General features: G+C 37.8%; 1 protein-coding gene across 4 annotated transcripts in view; it reads right to left on the reverse strand.

Moving 5' to 3' along the window:
• Positions 1-13,705, reverse strand: part of LOC135196462 (F-box/LRR-repeat protein 7-like) — a 409,207-nt gene that overhangs the window by 2,450 nt on the left and 393,052 nt on the right. For all 4 annotated transcript variants that reach the window (XM_064223310.1, XM_064223308.1, XM_064223307.1 and 1 more), the window contains 3 exons: positions 2,956-3,743; positions 2,641-2,809; positions 934-1,131 (listed from right to left, as the gene is read on the reverse strand). In XM_064223310.1, coding sequence (XP_064079380.1) covers positions 934-1,131; positions 2,641-2,809; positions 2,956-3,743 — 1,155 coding nt within the window. The remainder of the gene's footprint in view (positions 1-933; positions 1,132-2,640; positions 2,810-2,955; positions 3,744-13,705) is intronic.

A 13,705-nucleotide genomic window follows, 5' to 3' on the forward strand; every position in this document is an offset into this window, starting at 1 on the left:
CTACACGACATACAATGGAATCTCAGCTCATAATTGGCGACAATAACCTAGATGTTGTAACACTAGCTTTAATAGCCACAAATCAGTCAATCAATCTCAGCTAATAAATGGAAAAATGAGAAAAACAAAGGTAAAAACAATTTAGGATTTTGGAGGTAATTTGTCCTAAATCTTCATGGGAAAAAAAGGACTATGTTGTTATACTGTACTGGTTTCCAGATTCCATACTCCTAACAAATTTAAATAATTTGCAACACAACAAAGTCAAGGGTTGGAATTAAATGTATAAGCTATGCACTGCATGGGTGTGTAATGTATGACTATAGTTAAGTGGAAATAAGCACTTATCACAAAAAGTGTGGGGTTAACTAACTGGAGAGTTCACCAAATGCAACATCCTTGAAATATATAATAAATGCAACTGTCATTCGCCTAGTTTTAATATGAAAGATGAATCAAGGTTCAGGGAATGCAAGTCTCACTCACAATTATGAAACATACAATGCTGCACTAGCAATTCAACATCACTTACTACAAAGGCTTATCAAGCTTACGTACATAAAACATAGATTATGTTGATAAATAAATGTAATGCTTGAATGTTACAGCAATTACATTTTCTAGGCAATTTTTAAGCTCCTATCAGCAAACAAATTCTATAATCCATACGGTACAGTACAGATACAACAAAATGCGAAAGAGATTGTACAGCAAGACAGATGTATAGTATATCATTTAGAGTAATTCTTTTTAACCACATTTCTGTTTTCTTCTAATGAGGAGTCGGACTTGACAAACAATACTTCTCTGAATGAGTTTAAACATATCATATGCAAAAGGCTTGTTATGCTATACTGTACACTGCAGTAAAACTACAGGATTCATTCAAATTATGCTTCAGTAAGAACATGTCTCTATCGTAAAGTCTCTTACCAGTTATATTGTGACATCTCCTGAGGTAGAGGTGAAGGAGTTGTGGGCAGTTCTTCACTATAACTTTCAAGCCCTGGTCTTCCAAGGCGTAACAATCAGTCATGTCAAGATACTGCAGGTAAAGCTGACGGGAATGCATTGGCTCCGGTTCCATGGCACCCTGCTGCGTTAAGTGAATGCAAGTGATCTGATGGCAGCCTGCAACAAAGGGGTTCATTTAATACACGTCGCTGGGCAGCTTACAGACAAAATGGGAATCAAATGCACGAGTTATTTACTTGTTGTTTTGCAATTCATGTAGAAAATGAGACGCGAAAATAACAGTGAGTGTTTCAGCAAATGAGAAATGAAATGATCAAGATGTACAAAGGAAAGTGGAAGATTAAAACCACTGAGAAAAGTTAAAAAAGGAAGCACAATTTTTGTTGTGACATCTGACGAGAGAGAGAGAGAGAGAGAGAGAGAGAGAGAGAGAGAGAGAGAGAGAGAGAGAGAGAGAGAGAGAGGAGAATTCTTGTGGAATAAAGATGTGCTGAGAAACTGAATAAAAGATGACAGGGAAGACGACTGAGGCACAATGGAAAAAGATGATTAAGGCCGAAAGGAAAAGTGGTTAGGACAAAAAACGGAAAAATGGGAGGAATGGAATTACAATCTGACACAGCAAAGGGATGAAAGAAAATGATATAAGTAGGACAATCGTTGAAGACGTACAGAAAAGACGTAGAGGCGGAAAGGTGTATAAAAACTAAGGTTGAAAAGAAAGGAATAATGGAAAAGAGGCCATATTGTAGAAAAAAAGAATGGATATTGAACTAAGGATATTGATTATGACTGAGAGGCCAGTGTAGAATGTGATGTCTGAAGGGGTTAGGATAACCCTTATGGGGACATAAAATGGTGAAGGTCCAGGACCATCGAGAATAACAAGTGGTTTGCTAAAAGCAGCTGGATAACCAGTCATAGATGAGCTGACCTGAATTTACAAACACACTCTGGAGGAAGAGAGGAATCATCAGTGGGAAAAGAGTTGTACAAGCATAGTATCCCCAGGGAAAGGCGGCACATGCTAAAGAGAGACTACTGAAGACATCTGAAGATGAGATTTGAGGAAGTACTCGAGGAAAGTTTGAGAAGAATGATTAAAATTGCAACTGCCATTTGAGCTCCATGCCAGGGAAATCAACAAAAAGGTGAGTTTTGCAATGTTACTAAAACAGTGCTTTACAGAAAAGAAGATGTTACATATTAAATATAATGTATATATATATATATATATATATATATATATATATATATATATATATATAGCTATATATATATATATGTATATATATATATATATATATATTCTATATATATATATATATATAATATTAATATACATATTATATTATAATATATATATATATATATATATATATATATATATATATATATATATATATATTATATATATCAAACTCACTTTACTTGGGAATGACTTACACAACAAGGGAATTACTCTAGCAAGTAACAACAATCTAAACACATCAGAACTGGGACACTTTTTCATAGGAAATTGTTGTTGTTTTTTTATTGAGATAGCCTTTTGCCAGCACGGGCTCTTGCTCACTGAGCAGCCCGTGAGACAAAAGGAACTGTTTTCGGGTTGAAAAAACCTAAAAGATTAACAACAGCACTAGACCGCACGAAAGTCAAACCTACCCGTGACATCAAGATGTTCCAAATTGACGCACTGTGTGACAAGTTCGAAAATGCCAATGTTGGTGACATTGATGCAGCCTTTGATTTCCAGGTGTCGTAACTCGGGGCAACGACGACCTATCAGCGAAAGGCCTCTGTCTGTCAGCCTCGAACAGCTGTTGAGGATCACCTGTGACAAAATGGAACAAGTTATTTTTTTTTATGTAATGTATGAGGAAACAGAAGTATTAAAATTTTACTATACTAGACTTGAACGCCGTTAACTTGCAAATTTGTTATTTCTCAGAAGAAGAAGAAGAAGGTCCCATTCCTTACCTTCTCGACGTGCACACAGCCGCCCGAATCTCTCGCCAAAAGCCTGGTGATCTGTTTGATGGCCCTGTCGGCGTGGATCCCGTCACTAGCTAGGGAGATAGTGGACCACAGTCTGGGGTCCCACGCCAACACGTACCACCTCCGGCAGACCCTCGCGCACTGACACACGGAGTTCGTCGGCAGGAACGACAATATCCTTACAACTAACTCGTCGCTCAGCTTGTCGAAGGGCGAGGACCTCGCTAACCGCTTCCCTTTGTACGTCGCCAGCAGCTGGTCCGTCGTCTCGATCGACTGCTGCTGCTGCTGGTGCTGGTGCTGCTGTGGCGTCGTCGTCTGCTGCTGTTGCTGCTGCTGCTGCTGCTGTTGGGGCGGTACCTGCGGAAGCTGCGGTCTCGGCGAAGACCGGGGACAAGACGAGAGGGCGGAGAGATCGAGGGCGGGAAACGGAGAGGCTCTCACGTCCGACCAGGGCGACGGCGTCGTGCGATCTCTCGTGGGCGTGTTCCGGTCTCTCGTAGGCGTGGGCGTCTGTCTGGTGACGAGGGTGTGGTAGCCCAAGTCGTGGCCCGGACTGACTCGGCCTAAGGTACCACCGCCAACGTACACGGAGGGGGACATGCGGCCGAGCTTCGTGGCAGAAGCTGCATGGCCCTCCATGGCTTGTGGGCGTGGCGGGGGCGGGCTGAAGGGTGGCGGAGGTGGAGGGTCGCTGGGGGTGTGGCAGACAGAGGGAGCCTCGCCCACGCCCTCACTGTCACCGTCCTCACACCCACCCTCACTCACGTCTGAAACAAAAGACGAAGGAGCAGATTCAGTACGGGCGTATTCTGATAAGCTAATTAGCATCAATTCCTTAAAAATATATTATCAATTTGACTCCATTAGGAAAATGGCACAATTATGGTTGCTCTGCCTTTTAGACTCATACCAACGATGAAACAACAAATATTATCCTTTCACACACAGATCATATTCTGTGCACTGTAGACCCATCTTAACCGTAAACACCAGAATCTTAATAATATCTTTTCGCTTAAATTTTCAGAAGAGTATAAAAAATATCCTATTCACTTCAATATATGAAATAATCATCACTTAGGAGTACGTATCTATTACTAAACCATTTCAAAATTTGGCACACAATTACAACACTAAAAGAAAAAATAATAATAATTCTATACAAACGGGCAATCAAAACTGACTGACAATTAAAACGACATTAAATTGAAACCTGCTCAAGATGTAGGTATCTTTGGGGAAGCGACAACAGTACCACAGATAATCATGTATCTGTGCTAACCATTAATACAGGTTAGGTTATGTACTCGGGACTTAGGATTTCTTTTCTGCTGCCCAAGCAAAAAAATGACTTAGTCTCACGAAGAAATAAAATCTCCATTTAACTGTAAAACCTGTAACGTACATGTTATTTGTCCAAAAAGCCTACAATTCAACGTGTTGCATAAAATCTCAGACTCAACAGGTTTCTGAGAAATAAAACAATCCTAAAGTAATGGAGCTTTATACCACCTTTCTAATAAAGATTCGCACCGTTCGTGGTTTTCAAAATATGGCTAGCAGTCGACAGACTACAGTAAAACAAGTTACAATTAATTAATCAAGCGTAATAATTAAATGAAGACACAGGCTATGGGTTATCTTATAGTGCATGCATCAGTTTACGGGTTATTCAAGATGCAAGATGCACGGTGAGAAGCGGGAGAAGGCATAAAAGAAACGTTCACAGATAAGAATGCAACTGTCCCTAAGTACATATTTAGAGAGAGAGAGAGAGAGAGAGAGAGAGAGAGAGAGAGAGAGAGAGAGAGAGAGCACCTGTTTTATCAATGAAACCGGACTGAACACTGAATCTTCTTTTTGATCGGAGGTTTAAGAGCAAATCTCGCGTATAAAAATAGACCATATCCGAAACTTCTTCGCTAACTCCATCGACCTGATCTGCCACACCTTTGAAAAGTCACGTCAGAGAGAGAGAGAGAGAGAGAGAGAGAGAGAGAGAGAGAAATACTTTTACGATCAGGATATAGTAGTTATGACGGGTCGCATAGTCGCGTTAGAAAGTGGCCGCTTCGCCGTGTACCCTCCTCTCGCGTTTTATAAGGCCCACAAGCTTATCCAAGATATCCAGCGACCTAGTCATGGTACAACACCACTTCCCGTTCTCTCTCTCTCTCTCTCTCTCTCTCTCTCTCTCTCTCTCTCTCTCTCTCTCTCAACTAAACACCTCAGCTATAGTCTCTTCATCTCCCTGTAAGACGCACGTCAGTTGAATAAGTCTAAAATGCTACCTCATACTAGTTCCATATCCCTCCTCCTCCCCCTCCTCCTCCTCCTCCTCTCTCTCTCTCTCTCTCTCTCTCTCTCTCTCTCTCTCTCTCTCTCTCTCTCTCAAGAAAGTCAGCAACTCAGCTAAAACAGAACCAAACACCTCCTACTCCTCCTCCACCATATGAATGCTGGTGTTAAGGCGACCTTGCATACCAGAGCAAAATAACTTTCACAATTCATCCCACTGGTAATTTACATATTGTGCTCAGTTGAGGCATCTACACTGACCATCCGTTTTCCAGTAAGATTTCTGTAAATAAGAGACGCGCATAAGAAGTTACAAGCTGTTTCTCTGCTTAAAAAGGTCACTTTGTGAGGGACATTTCTGTTCAAAAATTTCTTTTATACACATTCTAAAATCTTAAGGAATACGTTCGACCTTTGCTCTCGATCTTGAGGAGAGAGAGAGAGAGAGAGAGAGAGAGAGAGAGAGAGAGAGAGAGAGGAGAGAGAGTCCTTAGTCCTATGCGTTTAGTATCAGTCTACTAACTTCCTTCCATCCGAATGTCACCAAGTGAGGAACAAAATTCCGAATGGACACAAGCTAACTATATCTCGAGACATTGAGAAAACAAGGAAAGAAAAGTGGATATTGGGTTCCTAACTCGTCTCTTGAAATTTGAAAGATTATGGGAATCATGAAGAACGGAAAAAGAGAAAAAGATATAGTCTAAGGCTAAACAAACTAAGGACTGTAGCCGACCTCCTGAGTGTAAATGTGGGAATGCTGACTCGCCTGTGGTACGAGTTAGCCTGGGCAGGACTTGACATAAATACCATTTATAACTAAGCTCCTACAATTGAGTCCATACTAACATAAACATGCTATAAGTAAGTTTCACACTCCAAACATGCGTTTCCTATTGAAATTAATCTTCATATATGATTCTCCTTTCAATCGTTTTGCAACTGATTTGATCTGCTGGTCTCTTGTCCTTTAATCTGATCTTAATTCTCACACGAGTCAAGATTTATTTATTTATCTTTCTTGTTAAGTTTCTTTAGTCTCACACGAGTCACAGTATATTATTTATATTTATCTTTCTTGTCAAGTTCATTTCCCAAACTACCTACGGATTACAGTAGCGTTCTATGCCTAACATCTTAAATTACTTTTTTTTTTTTTTTTTACATTTTTTTATATTCTGTCTTTCATCTGAGCTTCTGTTAAATTTCTAATATATATATATATATATATATATATATATATATATATATATATATATATATATATATGATTCCTGTGGAGAGTAGAAGATGGAAGAAAGAGAATACGAACGGAGGTACAGTAAAACAAACGAGAGGTTGCAGCTAGGGGCCGAAGGGACTCTGTGCAAAGACCCTTAAGTAATGCTTACAGTGCACCACATCGGGTCTGATGATAATAATAGGGAAAAAATGCAACCACTTTCGCAGAGGTTAACTGTCATACAACAAAGGCACAAGTGACGTTATACTTTCAATAATCATCTGAATTCACGTCTCACACTACACATATGATTATAAAAGTCTCTCATCGACAATAGGATTATAGCTAGTAATTACCTTTAACCAATGACATTTAAATACGTTCTATGGCTCAAAATGGCAGCAACCTATCATTCACCTATGACGAATTCCTTCTAACATAGGAAAAAGAAACGGCACACAGTGGGGTCATATCATTCATTCCCGACAAAATCGCTTATGGCGCGTACCCTTCTGCTTAAGCATCGATGTTGCACCACCAGGACGATAACCCAATGAACAACATTCGGCGGCGAAAACTTAAAACAGACAAATGAGATTAGAGGAAATAGCAAAACACGACGAGACAGCAGAAGTCTGGGTTTTTAGTAGCTACGGTGGCAGCAGCCATCAACACTTCCACCGGGTGGTACTATAATATACCTGCCGTGCGTCAGTTCCAGCAGCTCACCCACCAAACTCACCAACCAACCACCGTAGGCCTAGAGCTTAACACAAGTGCCCTTACGGGGCCCTCTGAATACTTGCAGCTGGCTCGGTCTTCGGATTCGTAATAACTTACGTTAGACCTAAAAAGTACATGAATTGTTGTCAATTATACGGAATCACGTGCGGCGGTGGGATATTACAATGAGAAAACGATGCTTCTGGACTGTGAAATGATATACGAGTCGTATGAAATGGTTCCTTTAATGTTCTTCTCGCCATAGCTAGGGAGAGAGCACTGAGACAATTTTTTTTCACTGTATAAATAAATTTCACTACAATGATACTGGACACTGATTCAATCAGACGTATCCTTCCCTTGTGTCTATTCAAAGACGTATCAGTTCAAAATTGCCAGTGTGAAGGGCATGGCAAATATGAGAGAGAGAGAGAGAGAGAGAGAGAGAGAGAGAGAGAGAGAGAGAGAGAGAGTTGTGTTATGGCTATCGAACAGCGACTCCTCTCCTCTGTAGGGAGAGGGACTGGCCCAGGAATGTGTGCCTCAACAATCCTACCACTACTGTACCGACTACTGAAATTCTCTCCCCCCCCCCCCCTCTCTCTCTCTCTCTCTCTCTCTCTCTCTCTCTCTCTCTCTCTCTCTCTCGTCCTTACGTTTCTGGACACAAGACTGCTGGAGGAGACACGGTCGCCCCCCAAAAGGGCAGCCATGATGACAAAAGAAAGGTGCTCAGTGACTGTATTCACTGGGGTCAGGTACAAAAACCATATAATAATAATAATAATAATAATAATAATAATAATAATAATAATGTAAGTAGCTCCAGGACTCATGCAGAAGAGTGTGATCCTAGAAACGGCACACATAGTAAGAAAAGTGATGGACTCCTAAGGAGGCAGGATGCAACCCGGAACCCCACACTATAAATACCACCCAGTCGAATTGGAGGACTGTGATAGAGCAAAAAAAAAAAAAAAAAAAAGAAAAAAATAATAATAATAATGTATACATATACATACAAATATATATATATATATATATATATATATATATATATATATATATATATATATACAATAAACAATAAATCCATAATAATGTATAGCTTAAACTACATAGCAATGAAAGACATTTTGACACTCCGCGAAAACCAGTAATCTGACGTTACGTGAAGCGAGTAACATGGACTGCCTTGTCTCTCAAACTCAACTGTTTAAAACGGTTACCAATATGCAGCAGATGTCACTATGTTTGGACACAATGTCCCGTACTGACAAAAATGACAAATATTAAAAGATATACAAACGATATTCTAAGTTTAAAAAAAATAATTGGAATATGTTTATAGAAGCTCAAGAAAACCGGGGAGAACTAGAGAGTGAACTTTGAAATTTATAAACAATGCATATGTTTCGTGACTATTGGCAATAGTGATTAATTATCTATTTTTTTGGATTACAATTTCACACTATGAAAATACAGAATACATAAAAAAGTACATAATTGCTTTGCTACGGGAATCAAGGAGACAGGTTCCTGCAACTACGTATCAATGAACACACAAACGCATATACACAATCTTGTCTGTATCGTGCAAAAAAAAAAAAAAAAAAAAAATCAGCAGTATATATATCAATATCTGTTAGTTAGATAGAATATATAGAATTTGGGCCAATGGCCAAACACTGGGTTCTATGAGGTCATTCAGCGCTGAAAGGGAAATTGACAGTAAAAAAGGTTTGAAAGATGTAACAGGAGGAAAGCCTCAAAGCAGTTGCACTAAGAATCAATTGTCAGGAGAGGGTGGAAAGTTAGAAGGAAGAAAGAGAATATAAAAGGAGGTACAATAAAAGGAAGGGACGCTGCATTGAACCTTAAGTAATGCGTACAGTGCATCGCATGAAGCACACTGACGGCACTAACCCGCACACACGAGGAATATCGCTCCTGACTGTATGCAAAAAATTATGAACCAATATATATGAAAACAAAGGGGGGGGGGGGGGGTGGGGGGGGGGGTGTTGTCAATTGTGTGTACCATGAACTGAATTACAAACGTATTTGAAAAACAACACTTGACTTACATTATGGAAGAATATTAAAAAAAACCCTAATGGTAAGTGACCTTTTTCAGGTATTTCTTTGTACCCAACCAAAAATTGTAACCCCATTTAATTACGTCCATCTGAAAGGATATTTACAAAGTCCTTAACAGCCGACTATACATGAAAAATAACTTGTTTAATTATATACATATATATATATATATATATATATATATATATATATATATATAATATATATATATATACTCTTTAGCAATGTAGTACTTTTGCAAAACGCTTTCTTTCTTGTGCACAGAGAACTTTCTTTGGAAGGCTATAAGTCGAGCTAGGTCACTTTCATTGCAGACTAAAAAAATCAATAAATAAATAAAAATAATTAAAAAGTATAAAATTCTCCTCACGTGTGTATAGCGGAAATATTTCTAAACAGTTGGAGCAAAGGAGGTTAAGAATAGAAAATAAATCGGAGATGTGGAGAAAACGAAGAGGAAGTAACAGACAATTTCGTAAGCTAAGCTCTCTCTATTTTCAATAATCCTTCCAAACTGCTTCACGTGAGAGCCGTAAGCGAACTTTCTTCTTATCGACTTTTTTTTTTTTTTCGTTCACAAACAGCTTTACTTACTGCTTCCACCACTTTCTCCAAACGCCGTGAGTATTTCAAAGGGCAGTACTGCCAAGATTTGTTTTCTTCACATTATTTAACTTTTTTCTTTACGAGGAAGACGTGGGGACAACTTCCTCTCAATATCCCACACGGCGCAAGTTCTACAATGCCACTTGTGAAAGTCGGTGAGGGGTTAAGAGGGGCAACTCGAGTTCCTGGGTGTCCCCAGGGATTTATTTATGAAGGATACAAAGAACAAGAAGAGGAAAGTTGAAGACCAGCCTCCTCAAAGGTGGAAAAATTTATCGGACTGTGAAAACGCAAAGCTAAGGAGCACTGACGCACGCCAGGTTAAAGAAAAACTAGACAAAACGCAAATCAAGGCACAAATGAACTAGACGAAATGTGAATGAAAACAATAAAATAGGCAATATGCAAATCAAGGTACAAATAAACTAGACGAAATGTGAATGAAAAAAAAAAAAACTAGACAAAGTGCAAATTAAGGTACGAATAAACTAGACGAAATGTGAATAAAAAAAAAAATAAAAAAAAACTAGACAAAGTGCAAATTAAGGTACGAATAAACTAGACAAAACGTAAATAAAAAAAATACAATAGACAAAATGCAAATTAAGAAACAAATCCTAAAAGCTAGAAAAAATGCAAATGTCAAAACTATAAAAAACTAGATAAAATGCGATTAAAGGTACAAATAAACAAGACGAAATGTAAATGAAAAAAAATAAACTGGACAAAATGCAAATTAATAAACAAATCAAGTAGACAAAACGCAAATTTCAAAACTATAAAAAAAGCAAATAAAAAAATAAACTAGACAAAATGCAAATTACTAATAAAATAAACTAGACAATATGCAAATTTAACAACTAGGAAAAATGCAAATAAAAAGTAAACTAGACAAAATGCAAATTAATAAACAAATAAACTAGACAATATGCAAATTACAAAATAAATAAACTAGACAAAATGCAAATTAAACAAAACTAGGACAATGCAAATAAAAACACAAAATGCAAATTAATAAACAAATAAAATAAGTAAAATGCAAATAAATCTAGACAAAATGTAAATTAAAGAATAAATTAAATTAAATGCAAATACAAAATATAATAGACAAAATACAAAAAAAAGCACTTTACGCCGCCTCATCGGTATTTATACGTCAAGAATAACAAAATCAAGGGATATTACATCTAGTCATACAAAATTTAACGTCACTTTTCACACTAAGTTCAATAGAAAAACATAATAATACTCCTTGGATTTTGATACATTTTCATCTAATTAATTTATTTTTTCTTTTTTAATAAGTGGGATCTCCTCTTTCTGTATTCCCCTTTATTTCCTCTTACTTATTCCTCATGAACACCTTAACATTCTTGGAAAGCTTGAATTTCAAGCCAATGGCCCCTCTGGTGGTGGGCTTGTTCCATATGGATGATAATAATAATAATAACAATAATAATAATAATAATAATAATAATAAATAAATAATAATAATTAATAATAATTAAATAAACCTAATAAGAAATAATAATTAATAAAATAATAATAATAAGAATAAATAATAATATAATAAATATAAAAATAATAAAATAATAATTAAAATATAATGAATATGATGCTTTAATATAGATTTTTTTTTATAAAATATAATAATAATAATAATAATAATAATAATAATAATAATAATAATAATAATAATAATAATCTATTTTGGACCCTGTATTTTACCATGACCTCTATAGGCGCTCTACTAGCCTGTTTAAGTAGCACTGAAAAAGCCGCTATTCGCAAAATAGAGAAGAATCTCTACAAGTGTAACGCTGCTGAAGTAGCCATTACTTTTAATAAAGTAATAATAATAATAATAATAATAATAATAATAATAATAATAATAATAATAATATTGAAATTTCCCATTTTTAAATATAGTAAATCAAGCAACTAACTCTCTTTCCATTTTGAATGCCAAGTGAAAATTGAAGTTTATAAAAAAAAAAAAAATGACAAAAAGTAATGCATACGATTCGACGAATATCTGAAATAATGATACCAATTTAGTGGGAATATTAAAAATATGGTTTTCACTATTTGGTTCAAAGGAAGAGACGAAGACTTAGATATAGGTTTAATATACACCTGAATTGGCAGTGACTAGTCTACTCGCGAAAAACAATGAAATTTTCATTACAAAACAAAAAAGGAAGATTTACTTTGCGAGAAGAGTAATCTAATACTCCCAATAAGTAGTCTGCTACGATGTGACCAGGATAGGATCGCGTGGCAGATGTTTTTCGAACGGCAGTTATAACTGCATAAACATGCGGGAAGAGAGAGAGAGAGAGAGAGAGAGAGAGAGAGAGAGAGAGAGAGAGAGAGAGAGTTTGTAGATCTCACAGCACACACACACTGACACGTGAGAAAAATAAAGACATAAGCAGCTATAAAGAATTTCATTTGATATACGTCATCCAAAAGAATCACGGAGAGAGAGAGAGAGAGAGAGAGAGAGAGAGAGAGAGAGAGAATATTTCTAGATCTAATAACACACACGTGAGACAAATAAAGTCATACGCAGTTAAAAGAATTTCATTTGATATACGTCATCCATAAGAACCACAGAGAGAGAGAGAGAGAGAGAGAGAGAGAGAGAGAGAGAGAGAGAGAGAGAGAGCTGGCCCCAACAGAGTGACTCGCGAATGCCCGCCGGGTCTTCAGACATTCTTGTTATGCCAAGTCGGTATGCGCCTTCCTACGGATTGATGAACAGCCCGCAGACAGTGCTAATGAAGGCCAGTCAAGATGGCCGCTCACCCCTCCTTACGCAGCCCGAAAATCGTCCTTACTCCACAGATGGGGGACCAGCCCGCCCTCCCAAATATCCCCACACACACACACACAGCCATTCGCCCGTATTATCGTCCGCAGCGTAACTGTTTTAAGAATCTGTCATGTGGAGACGGCCCTAATAAAAGCTCCCATCCCCAAACGATCCTCCTATAATAACAGTGATGGAGATGCGAGCGCGCGATGCTTACAGTACTATAGTAGATTCACTTCAACCGTGCATTTGATGTCTAGGCCAGTCCCTTACGACGCTCCTGATTGGCTGTTGATAAGTCAATCACAAGGAGAGAGAGAGTTCACATGGGTAGGATCTATGTCCCACCTCTCCTGAGGGATATATGTCTTTTAGGAGAGGTGGAACATACATCCTGCCCATGTGAACTCTCTCGAGAGACTGAGAGTTTCAAGCCCTGTGACTGGCTTATCAACAGCCAATCAGGAGCGTCGTAAGGGACTGACCTAGACATCAAATGCACGGTGATGTGAATCTACTATAGCCACCTTTCCTTTTGGACCTAATAGTAACTCATCTTCCGGCGTCTAGCCGATTTCGCAATTAAACTAAGGAAGCCGTACGAATTATATATATAAGATAGGGAGCTCTATCCTTCACGGATCGTTACGCAAAGCTCTCCACGCCGGGCGGATCTCTTCCAACAAGGTGACAATTGATGTGAATCGGACGCTGGCTGCTCCGAGGATGGCCTTGGTCCAAAGACGCTCGAATGAGTCCATTATCACTTTGATTATAATTATTATCATCGTTTACGTGACGAACACACTTTCCCGAAAGAGCAATACAGGGTGCTAACCAATCTCACAGCTTTCTACAGAAAACCTGTAGTTGATAAAATGACAAAAGAGAAGAAAAAAACCAAGAAAAAATACATGTAAACTACGTAAAACGAAAAAGAATACAATGAACTATGACCAAAT

Source organism: Macrobrachium nipponense, chromosome 17 (genome assembly GCF_015104395.2).
Source record: "Macrobrachium nipponense isolate FS-2020 chromosome 17, ASM1510439v2, whole genome shotgun sequence".
NCBI lineage: Eukaryota > Metazoa > Arthropoda > Malacostraca > Decapoda > Palaemonidae > Macrobrachium > Macrobrachium nipponense.